Source organism: Vombatus ursinus, unplaced genomic scaffold, assembly GCF_900497805.2.
Source record: "Vombatus ursinus unplaced genomic scaffold, bare-nosed wombat genome assembly UNPS02012515.1, whole genome shotgun sequence".
NCBI lineage: Eukaryota > Metazoa > Chordata > Mammalia > Diprotodontia > Vombatidae > Vombatus > Vombatus ursinus.
The window spans coordinates 473,264-487,428 of record NW_020952293.1 but is presented as its reverse complement, the minus strand read 5'-3'; the positions used below and the strand labels follow the sequence as shown (position 1 = coordinate 487,428).

The following is a 14,165-nucleotide window of genomic DNA, read 5'->3' as shown; positions in this document are numbered from 1 at the left end:
TTCTTTCTTTCTTTCTTTCTTTCTTTCTTTCTTTCTTTCTTTCTTTCCCTCTTCCTCCTCTTCCTCTTTCTCTTCCTTCTCTTCCTCTCCTTTTCTCTTTCTCTCTCTTCCTTTTTTCTCCTCCTCCTTTTCTTTTTCCTCTTCCTCTTTTTCATCCTCTTCCTCCTCATCTTTTTCTCCTTCCTATTCCTTATCTCCCTTTCCCCACCTCCTCCTTCTCCTTCTCCTTCTCCTCCTCCTTCTCTCGCCTCTCATTTATAACCCAGGGAAATGTGTTTTCTTTCTTCCATTTTTCTTGTAATTGTAATCACCTTATTAGGTACAGTTCTTGATGTCCTGAGGTGGTGAAGGTGGCAGTTAGATTGAGATAGGTCTTCTTACCCCCATCATCTTACCAGAAGTCTATTTACTCCTCTTTGTGCATCACTGTGCTTCATCTCCTGTGTTTGACTTCTTTTTCATGGAATTTGTATCTACAAGAATAGAAAAGGACAAAAGTTCTTTTTACTATCAGTCTCATCTTTCTTTTGCTCCAATTTAGATCCACACTGTATCCTGCTCAGTCCTCAATAGAAACATGGAACCCACTACAATCCTAAGATCATAGATTTAGAGCCAGAAAGGTCATTAGAAGCCATCTAGTTTAGTTAGCCCCCTCCATTTTACAAATGAGGAAACTGAGGCTCACTCACCGAGGTTGAGTGGGCTCATCCAAGGACATTGGACAGCAAGTGTCCAATGTAGAATCTGAACCATGATCTTCCTGACTTCAAGCCCAGCCCTCTGTCCAATGTATCACTTTGTTGTCTGATGGCCACTATGCTGAATCTGGAAAAAAAAAAAGCTTATGTGCGACTGACCACCATCTCTCTCTTCCTCTTAGACCTGATGTATATCCTTTGGCTCTTCTTTGTGGTCATGGCATGGAACTGGAATTGCTGGCTAATTCCAGTCCGCTGGGCTTTTCCATATGAGACCCCAGAAAACATCCATCTCTGGCTAATGATGGACTATCTGTGTGACCTCATCTACTTGCTAGACATCACTGTGTTTCAGATGCGCCTGCAGTTTGTCAAAGGAGGAGACATCATTGTAAGTTGTTGGGCAACCATGAGGTTCAACCACCATAATGGAACTTGCTCACTCTCCATAGTGCTTGACAGTTGACAATTTATGCTCAATTGTGCTTGGCACAAAGATCTGGAAGCCATGGCACTGACCTCAGTTTTAGCCCCGACCTTGGGCTTCTTTGGCCTCAGGTTTTTCCTCTGTAAAAGAAGAGGGTTGGATTTTAGAGGCAGGTTGCTGAAAGAACCTTGAATTTGTATGATCTGGCCTCAAGAAGCCTACACAGTGAAACATGTATACATATAAGTAAACATAAAATATTCTCAAAGTTATTTGGCAAGTGGGGCAGGAGAGGGGGAGCACTTAGCTGGAAAGATCTCATGTAGGACATGGCAATTGAAAAGAACCTAGTTGAGATTTGAAGGGAGCTAGGGATTCTAAAAAGCAGAAGTGAGGAGGGGAGGACTATATTCCAGGAAAGGGCGTGGGGGGAGCCTGTGCAAAGGCATGGAGATGGGAGATGGGATGTTATTCATAATGAACAGCCAGTCGACCAATTGGAATGTAGAATGTATAAAGGGAGTAATATGTAATAAGCCTTGAAAGGTAGGCTAGGACCAGATTGTGAAGGACTTGAAATGCCAAACAGGGGAATTTGCATTTGATCTTAGAGCTAATAGGGAACGATGGGAGTTTTTTGAAGGGAGTATAACATGATCAGATGTGTGTTTTAGTAATATCAGTTCAGCAGCTGTGTGGACAAATAGATTAGAGATGGTAGAGACTAGAGCCAAGAAGGCCAATTAGAAGGCTATTATAATAGCCTAGGTGAGAGATGAGGAGGTCATGAACTGGGTGGTGGCCATGTAGGTGGAAAAAAGGGAATAGATGGAAGCAATGTTGTGAAGGTAGAAATAACAATACTTGGCACCTGATTGATTATAGGGAGTGAGGTATATTGAAGTTTTAGATGACTGAGTATGTGAATATGGGTGGCTGGAGTATGGTGGCGTCTTTGACAAAAACAGGGAATTTAAGTTTTGGGGAAATACTAGTGAGTTGCATTTACATATTCTAAGTTTGAGATTAGTCAATAAACAAATCAATAAACATTTATTAAGTGCCTACTATATAACAGGGCTGGGGATACAAAGAAAAGCAAAAGATAGTTCCTGCTCTCAATGAACTCACAGTCTAAAGGATATGCCAATGGGATATAGAGTGGGATGTGTTCAAGAGGGATATGGTGAAGATACAGGACTAGAGACTGAGGAGGAATGTATAGGTCTGATAGTCATCTGCAAAGAAATTATAATGAATCCATGGGAGTCGATGAGATCACTAAGAAAGGGGTTGTACAGAGAGCAGAGAAAAAGACCCAGGACAGAGCCTTGGGGTTCTGGAGCCCACAGTTAGAGGATGGGACACTCATGATGATCCGTCAAAGGAGACTGAGGAAGAGAGTCCAACAGGAAAGAGGTGAACCAAGAGACCAGTGAACCAAAAGTCATGTCAAGTCAAGTGAATGAAAGCCTAGAGTGTAGAGAGGATCCAGGAGGCAGAGGATACTAGATGGTGTGAAGTGCTGCAGAAAGGTCGAGAAGGATGAGGACTGAGTAAGATCACCAGATTTGGTGGTTAAGAGATGTCTGGTAACCTCAGAGAGAGGTGTTTCATCGGAGTGACGAGGCTGAAAGCCAGATTGCAAAGGGGCGAAAAGAGGGCCAGAAAGCACCTTGGCAACCAGTTGGTTTTTCCTGCCCCCTGTTTCACAGATGAGGAAACTGAGGCCAGAGAAGGGAAGGGGACATGCCCAAACTCACCTGACTGGTTTAGTGATGGAGCTAGGAGGAGTCTGGATTTGTTTTGATGCTCCCTGTACCAGATCATATAGGCAATGCCCATGATCCTGGTATCTGGATGTGAAGTTTTGCTTAGGACAGCAAAAAGGGGAGCATTCACCTTGCCCAGGATGCTTGGAAGAGGCCAGGGTCTTCCCTGCCCCCGTGCTTGGGTTGCTCTTAAAGATGTGATCCAGGGAGCACTAGCTCCCCAGACCATATTCAGATAGGGTATTATCTCCCTGAGCCACAGTGGTTAAATCTGGTGCCTTTTCTTCCCATCTGAGAAACAAAACTCAGGTAATAGTAGAGTCTCCCATAATCCCCTCCTCTGCATTTTCCAACAGATTGAGGGAAACGTACCCTAAGGTGGGCAGTCAGTCAGTGAGTCAGTCAACAAACATTTATTAAGCACCTATGATGGTGATGATCATTTGTCCTTCTCTTTTAGACAGACAAAAAGGAGATGCGGAACAACTACGTGAAGTCTCAGCGTTTTAAGGTACGTAATTTATACATAAGCGTTAAAGGGTATGATTTCCTAGAGGCTGATTCATATGGGTACCCCCATTTAAAGCAAAGCCTGATCAGGCTTAAGTGGGTCATTTATTGATTTGATCTACAAACACATATATACCACTTGCTACATTCAATACCCCACGCTTGGCACCAAAGGGATATGAAGAAGCGGGAAAAGAACAAGTATTTATTTATTTCACTTTTTAAATATTTTATTTTTTCCCAATTACACGTGAAAACAATTTTAACATTCAGGAACAAGTACTTATTAAGTGACTATTATGTGCCAGGTACTATTCTAAGCACTTTAGTCATTGGATCCTCACAACAACCCTGAGAGGGGAAAGTTATTATGATACCCATATTAGAGTTGAGGAAACTGAGTCAGACAGAAGTGACTCACCCAGGGTCATACAGCCAGTAAGTATCTTAGGCTAGATCGGAGCTCAGATCTTCCTGACTCCAGCCCAGTGCTCTGTCCATAAGATTTCCTATCTACAACATGAACTTCATTTCAAGTGCACCAGACTGCATTTTGGGAATTGAGGAAATCATGTAAGCATGTTCCTGTCTTCATTCCTTAATTCATTCCATGAAATATTATTAAGTACCCACTATGTACAACATGGAAGACATTGTCTTCTAGTGTATAGACAGCTAACCTTGGACCCCAGAAGACGTAGGTTCTGTGGATGTGTGACCCTGGGGCAAGCCACTTAGCCTCTGAATGCTCACTTTAGACAACTCTGTAACCTGCAGAGAAGATGCCATCTGCATTGATAGAGGTATTCCTCTTCTGGAAATTCCTTACACTAATGAAATCAGTCTGATCTGTTTCCCCCACATGTAATAGAGCTAGCTGGATGCTGGATAGCTATGTTGACTACAGCCTGGTTAAATAAAGTCTTTGTTGGACTCTAGGGCCATTCTGTTGATGTGTCTATAATGTGACCATATCACTCAGAGTCAGGTAGGGTGGATGGGTAATAAACAACAAGGTGTACTTTATGATCTGGAAATATCTAATTATGTAGCCTAGAAAAATGACTATTGATGGGACACACTCTCTGGTTCCTCATGAATTTCTAATTCTAGCATATGAGCTGCTGAAGTAAATGCCTTGTCATATTTCCTCTTTTTTAAAATAAGTTTTTATTGATGGCTTCTGTCTTTTTTTATATCATCACAGTTACCCCTAGTATCCTTCCTCTTTCCCTTCTCAGAAAGTCATCCTATATAACAAATAGCATTTTTTAAAGACCAAAAAAATAAAGAAAAAAGAAAAAGAAGAGATAAAAAATTAACACAACTGATCAATGCATTGAAAAAAGACTGAAAACATGTGTAGTACTGTAGACCCCTCACCTCCATGAAAGGATTGGTTGTGGGTGCTCTCTCTTACCCTTCTTTCAAGTTATTCTTGATCTTGTTAATTAAAAAAAATGGTGAGTTGTTATTTTTTTCCATTTACATTGTTGTAGTTATTGTGTTTATTGCTTTCTTGCTTCATTTACTTCACCCTGCATCTGTTCTTGTAGATCTTTTCATGCTTCTCTGTAACGCTTACATCATTTCTCAACAGCACAGTAATATCTCATTATATTCATGTACATATTTGTTTTGTCATTCCCCAATTGATGGACATCTGCTTTGTTTCTAATTCTTTACCCTGGCATATTTTTAATGCCATCTTTCCATGTACATAAGAGACCTTATGGCTCATGGGTATCTCCAATTTGTGACTTTCTTCCAATTTTTGGTCTAAAAATTTGCATTTTAGATGGATGTGATTTCTCTCCTGCCCCTTGATTTGCTCTATTTGAAAGTTGGTGTGAATTCCCTCTTACGGTTGCCACGCTGTTTAAAGGTAAGTCCCATGGCATACTTAGTTGTCATCAACATCATGGATAATGTCATCTCCCCATGGGAAAGTACATTCCTTCTGTGGCTTGTTTTATAAAACCACTAATGAAAGGGAAAGGGAATCTGTGGTAAAAACTGTGTCTTCATGGCAGGATGTGAGGTGGAGGGTTGACATTTATCAGTTTAAAGTAGTCAGTGTAGACAACCTTGTTGACTCAGTCCTGGTATAGATTTTTTTGGTTGTCTATTTTGACCAATGGAGGCAGCTAGATTGCTAAGTAGATAGAGCTCTGGGCCTGGAGTCAGCAATACCTGAGTTCAAATATAACCTCAGACATTTACTAGCTATGTGACCCTGGGCAAGTCACTTAACCTCTGTTTGCCTTAATCCACTGGAGAAAGAAATGGCAAACCACTCCAGTATCTTTGCCAAGAAAACCCTATGGATAGTATTAACACACTAAGGTCTACAAGGTCATGAAGAATTGGACACAACTGAACAACAATTTTGACCAAGTATGAGGGATAATATCTGGATATTCACTTCTCTTAGGCTACTTAGAGAACATTTTAATGATGAGAGCCCATGTCTAAATTCAATTGAATTCATTTCAATCAAAATTTATTAAGATCCTGTTATGTGCCAAGCACTGTACTAGGTTCCAGGAATATAAAGATAAAACAAAACAGTCCCTGTTCTTAAGGAGGTAATCCACATATCCTTAGATAAGTAACTACCAAAAATATATTTACCTTCTCCATGGCTATCCCAATTCCCATTCACATTGTCAGGATGCCTTAGAGGTGCCTAATTATTTCTCTCTTCAAGGTTTTGGTGGTAACTGTTAGAGTTTAGGGATTTCTATTTCTGTTGCTCATGAGCCCCCATCTGGTATGTTCCCTATCATTCATTAGCCAGCCAGAGTTAATTAGCTTTTAGCAAGAGATATTTACTAAGGGGTAAAACAAGAAGAATTGGTACAAAATCAATCTCTCCAAGAGTCATAGACAAAGTCTTCCAAAGTACTTTCCCAGGGAAATGTGACCTCAGACTTAGTAGAGAGCTAAGGGGTAAATCACAGTCCTGGTTGGATAGACATCCTTTTCTCCTACAGAATTCTCTTGAAGTTCCCCTTAGGTATATAGCTCTGTGCTGAGCTCTGAGGGTCATGCTGAGTGGGACATGACTAAACACATACACAGACCAGACACTGTGCTAAGTACTGGGGATCCAAAGAACAGATGGGTGGAAGAGGAATAGTCCTTGCTCTCAAGGAGTCACCAGTCTAATGTGCGTATTCATCTTTGAATCCCCATTGTCCAACACAGTGTCCCATATATAGTAGGCACTTAATAAATGTTTATTAATGGAATAGAATCAAGCTCACAGGGTTATAAAACTTAAATGAAATTATAGATGTGAAAATGCTTTGAAAAGAATAAAGCACCACATATGCATTACTAATGTGCCATCACAACTGTAAATATATATGATGCACATACATTTTGAGTGTGTGCAGTATATATGTCTGATGGTTGGCTTGTGCTTTTGTGGAGTGCATAGCTGCATTTCAGTTCTGTCCCAAAGAGGTCACTCTCCCTGAAGGTGACTTTTCTCAATATAAGTTTAATTCACCCTCAAGGCAAAGTCCCAGGGAAGTCCAAATCTTCTGATCTTTTGACCTTTCAAAGTTCCAACAATCAGCCTCTGGTCAATAGGACATGAGTGTGATGTTGCCTCTGGTACAGAGGGTCTGCCTTCTCAAGTCACTTCTGAAGGTTGACTGTCTTTTTGCTCAGATTCTCTCCTCTGATATCCATAGGTCCAGAAACATGCCTAATTCTTTCAGTCAGTCTCAATACATTTTCTTCATGGGGATCTTCTGATTTTAGAGGGATTTAGCCACACCTAGTTTATACCTTTAAATTAATGATTAATTCAGTAATGGAATCAAAGAGGCATTCTCTCACCTGAGAAGATCTAAGAGATGTGGCACATCTTGATAATCATGTTAATTGGGGTAGAGGGCTGTGGAACCCTCCTCCTCTTCCACAGACAAAAGAAAGTTATGAGGAGGGGGCACCGACCTCTTGGGGGATCAGGAGTGGCCTTTAGAAATGGTACTTTGAAAGAAGCTAATGGATGGCTCATAACCAAGTTCCACATTGCAGTTAATTTTACGTATTCATTGCATCCTCTTCTTTTCATTTACAGTACATGGCTTTCTTTGAGTTCAATAACCGACTTGAATCTATCCTCAGCAAGGCATATGTTTACAGGTGAGATGCAGCAGCCGAACACTGCTAGAGATGGGAATACGTAAGGGTGGAATTTTACAGAGGGAATGGGTCAAAGGCCTTTACTGTCCAAATAATTTCTCTTTGCAAACACATCTGCCAAGCCTAAATCCCCCCTAGGAAGGAAAGTTAATGTGTCTTTAGCCCTGCTAGGTCATTTTCTGAGAAGATGTTTGGTACATAGTACACAGAGCTGAGAATTTCCATTTGTCTTTGTTACAATGCATATTCTTCTCACAGTGGGAAGAGACACTAGTCTCAGAGTAATTGCCGCAGACCTCCATTTTAGATGCAATTTGAGATTTTTTTCCCCCATTGTTGACTCTCTTATCATGGGAAGAAGGGACATCCCTCATCTCTCTGCTCTTGTAAATCTACTGTTTCCTTTCTCTTACAGAGTTATAAGAACCACAGCCTATTTGCTCTATAGTTTACATTTGAATTCGTGTCTGTATTATTGGGCATCAGCCTACCAAGGAATTGGCTCTACTCACTGGGTTTATGATGGAGTGGGAAACAGGTAAGCCCTCATTCATCTTCTCTCTTCTGGCTTAGGTCAAAGCCCTGCTTCTTCATAGCGTGTAATATACAACTAAGGCAAATGTTCTGATTTGAAGCAGCATAATATAATAGAAGGCTGATTCAAAGTCAGGAGACCTGAGTTCAAATCTCTGCTCTAAGACTAACTATGGGATTGTGGGCAAGTCATTTAGACTCTCTGGGACTATTTTCTCACCTGTACCACAGAGTTAAGAGTATCTGTCACCCACCTACCTCAGAAGAAGCTAGGGGATAGAGGGCTTAACCTGGGTCAGGAAGGTCTGAGTTCAAATCCAGCCTCAGCCACTTACTAGCTGTGTGACCCTGGGTGAGTCACTTAACCTCTATCTTCCTTAGTTTTCTCAGCTGTAAAATGGGGATAGTCATCATGCCTATTTCCCGGATTTTTGTGAGGATCAAATAAGATAATAATTGTCAAGTGCCTGGCACATAGTTGGAGCTTAAGGAATGCTTATTTCTTCCCTTCCTTTACAAGGCTGTCAGGGAGAAAGTGAACATTAACATGCAATAGAGATGCGAATAATTATTATAATGACATAAGTTTATCTGAGTACCTGCCTTCATTTTGTTCCCAAGATTTTGAGTTAGGACCTTTGTGGTCACCTGGTCTAGCCCTCACCTTTTCCAGATAAGGAAACTTCATGAAGGCCTTTGCCAGAGGTTCTCCAGGTAGTGAATGGAAGACCCAGCATTTGAAACCAGGTCATTTGACTCCCGATCCAGAATGAAGGACAAACAGTAACAGCTGCCTATTATGCCAATCTGCCAGCCTTTTGAGCTCTAGTGGCCCTTTTAGCCTAGGAAACACAAATGGTTTAAAAAAATGATCTTGCTTAGAATCTCTTGGGGACCTTCTCAGCTCTGAGATCTGTGATTCTATGCTTGGGTTGGGGGGTCAATCACTTGTTGATTATTATAGTAGGAGCCCTACCAGAATACAAGCCCAGCCTAGCCCATCTTCATACTTAGATGGTCCCTGTCTGTGTTCATTAACAAGGTAGCAAGGCACAAGAGGGCTGGTGTAACCATCGTCAACATTTTTCTTACGAATGTGCTGACGTTTCCTCGTTAAATGACATTAAAATTTGAGAGGGATCTCAGTTTCTCCTCTAATATGCGGTTCCAACAAGATCATTATGTGACTCTTTGGGGAACAAGTATTCTTTCAAAATAATCACATTTTCAATGAGAAAATCATAAATTATCCAAATTATTCAGGGGTGGTTATGAAAGCAATAGATGATTTTTGTGTGTATTTTTTTAAAATCAACTTACAAGCAAGGCATTAGTAAACCCTTTCTATAGAAATTCTGGTGTCCTTTGTAGCCAGTATCTATCACACATGCTACATCTGTAGTCAGTGTATGTTTGGAATTCCTGGCATCTTCCCCATTGAATGGAATGTGTCATAAACTTCCCTGGAACTTGTACCTCTGCCATACTCAAGTGGGCCCACCCCCTAACCTTTGCCTCAGCTTAGCCTAAGATATGGAATCATTGGGTCATAGATTAGAGTTTGAAGAGAGCTCAGAAATCATCTAGTCCAGCCCTCTCATTTTACAGATGGGGAAACTGAAGCATGGAGAAGATAAATCCAAGGTCACATAGCCGAAATGGGATTGGAACCCACCTTCTCTGACTTGAAATCCAGTCCATTACACCATAGTTCTCTTGGTTACTCCTCTCATTAATTCCATAAGTGTAACTTTCCATCTTGGGTCCCTACTCCTGACATTGCTTGGTTCCACAGGTCTTTCCCCAGTGGGCATACCGAGTCATCATTCTTTCATTTTCTGGTGGGTGAGGAGGGGGAAAGTCATATATACATACATTCCAAGAAGCCAGTTGGCCAAGGGAGGGTTCCAGAAGAGATACCCTGAGCCACCAGCTTCTGATGGAGCCAAAAGAGACTTACCCCTGGAACAACCAGCTGGGAGGTGAGGGGAGGCTATGAAGTGGGTTCTCCTCTCCCTCTACCATGGGCCCCCTTCTTCATAGCTTTGGCTCCATTGTGCCCCTAAAAATTATCTTTCCTGACCTTTTGAGTATGAGGGCCATAGGATGCTGACCACTGCTCTAGAATTTCACACATTTAGAGAAGATGGAATGGAAAGTGAGCAAAGAGGGGAGAGTGGCAGACATTCTCCACGATTTTCTGCCATGGCCCTTGGGCCATTGTGGAATTTTTTTTTAGAGAGTGGGGAAGGAGACATCCCTCCTTAATCTGTATCATTAATCAATAATTTATATCATTATTATCATAATTCTGAGAAGTCCTTGATGTGGAAATGCTTTCTATATTCTCATTATCCTCAACAGCACGCTGGGAAAAGAGAGGCATGGTGCAATGGGAAGGACACTGGCCCTGGAGTCAAGGGACCTGAGTTTGAATTAGTGTTCCAGTATCTGCTAGCTCAGGGACCTTGGGCAAATCACAGAATTTCTCTGAGCCTCAGTGTCCCCATCTGTAAAATAGGGCTAATACTTGCACTGCTACCTCAGAGAGTCATGGTAAAGGTGTTTAAAGGGTGGCACAATGGATAGAGTTCTGGACCTGGAATCAGGAGGACTTGAGTTCAAGTCTAATCTTAGACACTTATTAGCAGTGTGAGCCTGGGCAAGTCACTTAAGCCTGTTTGCCTCAGTTTCCTCATCTGTAAAATGGGCTGGAGAAGGAAAGTCAAACCACTCCAATATCTTTGCCAAGAAAACCCCAGATGGGGCCATGAAAAGTTGGACTGAAATGACTGACCAGTAACAACAACCCAAGGTGGTTGTAAGGATCAAATGAGATAATATTTGTGAAGCATTTAGCAAACCTTAAAGTGCATATAAATGTTAGATAGTCTCATCATCACCATCATTGTTACAGCTATTATTATTCAACATTCCTTTCCTCTTGTCTTATTGTTTAGTCCTCTCTTTTTATGGCCTATGCTGGGAGTGAATAAACCCTGCGGGTCAGATTACCAGGGTGTCCAGCACTTTCAATTTACCCTTACTTAAAAATCCAAAAGGAACCCTTCTTATTCCCATTGGTGTGTATTCATATCCTAGCACCAAGAGAGTTGTTAAAAGAGTGCTGGATTTGGGTTCAGAAGAGCTAGGTTCAAGTCTCAGATCCATCGATCATTAGCCATGACCTTGGGCAATTCATGTTCTTTCTGGGCCATAGTTTTTCCTCTTGTAAGAATAGGGGAATGGATTCATCATTCTTCGTGATTCATTGTTGTCTATAAACTACATACTCTTGCTCAAGGTCCCACGCGAGGTCTTTGAGTCTGTTGGGCTTGATGTAAGGAAAAACTTCCTGATAATTCTAGGTGTCCCTAAGTGGAATGGGCTGCCTTCAGCGGGGTGGAGTGGGAGGTATCCTCTTCCTTCTTAGAGGTCTTTGATGAGCCCTAGGCTGTGCGCCAGCCAGATGTACCCAGCTCCCTCCTCCTTGAGCCCTTCCCCAAAATATTCATGTGACTTTAATTTGGATCTTGACCTAAAATTGGCACCAGTGCCCAATGGTTAGATGATGTCCCCATTGTAGTTTTCCCCCTTTGTTTTTATTTCCATGAAAGCTGGAAAATGTGCCTGACTTTTTAGTTTGGGAGCTGATGCCTCATTCCAAGGCAAAAATTTCCAGCTCTGCCCTACATCAGGAAAACCACATCTGCTTTAGGCTCTGCTACTACATGAAATTCCAGCCGCGGACACTTACTAGCTGTGTGATCTTGGACGAGTCACTTGATGTCTTTTAGCCTCAGTTCCTTATCTGTAAAATGAAGGAAGGAAACAAGCAATTATTAAGAGCTTACTGTGTGCTAAGCACTTTACAAATATCCTCTCATTTGATCCTCACAACAATACTAAAAGGTAGATGTTGTTATTATCCTCATTTTATAGTTGAGGAAGGAGAGGCAAATAGAGCTTAAATGACTTGCCTGGGACCACAAAGCTAGCAAGTGTATGAGGCTGGATTTGAACTCAGGTCTTCTTGAGTCCAGCCAAGCACTCTATCCACTGTACCACCTATAGATGGGGGGTGCTGTTGGACTAAATGGTTTTTGAGGTTCTTTCTAGCTCTAACTCTATGTTCCTGACTAGGTGGCACAGTGGATGAAGGACCCAGCCTGGACTCAGGAAGACCTGGGTTCAGATCTGGCCTCAGACACTTACTAGCTGTGTGACCCTGGCCAAGTCACTTAACTATATTTGCCTCAGTTTCCTCATCTATAAAATGAGCTGTGGAAGGAAATGGCAAACCCTTCCAGTATCTTTGCCAAGAAAACCTCCATATGGGATCGCAAAATTAACAACAGAATCTACTGGCACATTCTGAATTTGCAATCAGTTAACAAGCATTTATTAACCACCTATTGTGCTAGTCACTGTACTAGGCACTGCTGATACAAGGAAAGGCATCGGAACAGTCCCTGCCCTCTAGGAGCTCACAGTCTAACGGAGGAGATTCCATGCAAACAAGTATGGACAAGTAAGATATTCAGTGTAAAGGGAGGGGTCATCTAAGAGGCCCTGACGGTGGGAAGGGCTGGAAAAGGCCTCTTGAAGAAGATGGGCTTTAAGCTGAGCATTAAAGGAGGCTAAAGATGCCCCAAGGCAGAGGTGGGAGAGAGCCCACCAGAGGCTGGGTGCCTCTCCTGGTCCAGGTGGAACCAGCTCCCTCTGGTGGTTAACTATTATTCTACCAGTTAGCTAAGCAGTGAAGTCTTGGTTTCATATCATTGCAAGTCCATTTAATTCAATTAAACAAATTTTTAACAGCACCTACCATGTGCCAGGCCCCATATTAAAGATTGGGGACATAAATATGGAACACCACATAGCTGCTTATCTGGAAGAGTGCTCTAGAATCCGAGTTTTTAATCCTGGAATCCTTGGAAAGGCTCGATTAATAAATAACAAGGGAAAAAAAAAATCACATCCCTATTTTCATTAATCTGGAACTAAAATTTGTGTTTTCCTTCAATTGTTTAAAAGCATTATTGTGAGAAAGAATCCATAGGCTTCACCGAGTGTCAAAAGAACAGGAAACAAACAAGTTTAAGGACCCCTGATCTGGAATCCAGAGAGACTCATAGTGTAGTGGGAAGATTGCTGGCTGGGTTTGGGTTCAAAACCTTCTTCTTCTGCCACTTCCTGCTTGTGTGACCTTGGGAAAGTTACTTCATTTTTGAGGGGAGGCTCATCTATGAAATGGAGTTGTGGAGTACCCAGTGTCTGGTATACAGTAGGTGCTTAGTAAATGCTTTTTGACTAATTGGCCTAGATGATCTCTTCTTGACTCTAAATCCAGGATCTTTGCATAATCAAGGTATGTGGTGATGTCACAGAGTTAAGCTTCACTGTTTTCAATAAATACAGCCTGGGAGGGGAGCTAAGATGTGCAAAATTAAACAAGGATAAAGTCCCTTCTGGTTCTTTGTTTTTTCATGAGCAACTAAAAAGAAAGTTGAACAAGCGATATTTCCTGAAATGGTTGCACAGAATTTGGAGGACCCTCTTTCCAGGCATGCTGAAGGCACGGAATCCAGAATCAGGAAGACCTGACTGCAAATCCAGCCTCAGAAACATGCTGGCTGTGTGACCCTGGGCAAGCCATTTAACCTCAGTTTGCTTCAGTTTCCTCACTAAAAAATGGGGATAACAGCACCCACCTCCCAGGGCTGTGGCGAGGATCAAATAAGATAATAATTGTAAAATGCTTAGCACAGTGCATGGCACATAGTAGGTGCTCTATAAATGTTAGCTATTGTTATTTTTTACATCACCATAGTTACCCCCAGTATCCCTTCACATGGGAGTGGGTACCTCTTAAATTAGTGAAGATGTGCAAAAATGAACAAGAAAAAAGGCACCTTTGGCTCCTTGTTTCTCATGTGCAAATAGTGATGGCTCGAGTCATGCCTCCTCCCTTTTTCTTTCTAGTTACATTCGATGTTATTACTTTGCTGTCAACGCCTCCTCCCTTTTTCTTTCTAGTTACATTCGATGTTATTACTT

At 41.7% G+C, this 14,165-nt stretch overlaps 1 protein-coding gene across 1 annotated transcript in view; it reads left to right on the top strand.

Moving 5' to 3' along the window:
• The window catches only part of CNGB1 (cyclic nucleotide gated channel beta 1), a 97,161-nt gene that overhangs the window by 65,979 nt on the left and 17,017 nt on the right, over window positions 1-14,165 (top strand). Inside the window, exons 14-19 of the mRNA XM_027857909.1 lie at window positions 884-1,092; window positions 3,361-3,411; window positions 5,209-5,295; window positions 7,507-7,571; window positions 7,987-8,109; window positions 14,145-14,165. The exon at window positions 14,145-14,165 is cut by the window's right edge and continues 130 nt beyond it. Coding sequence (XP_027713710.1) covers window positions 884-1,092; window positions 3,361-3,411; window positions 5,209-5,295; window positions 7,507-7,571; window positions 7,987-8,109; window positions 14,145-14,165 — 556 coding nt within the window. The remainder of the gene's footprint in view (window positions 1-883; window positions 1,093-3,360; window positions 3,412-5,208; window positions 5,296-7,506; window positions 7,572-7,986; window positions 8,110-14,144) is intronic.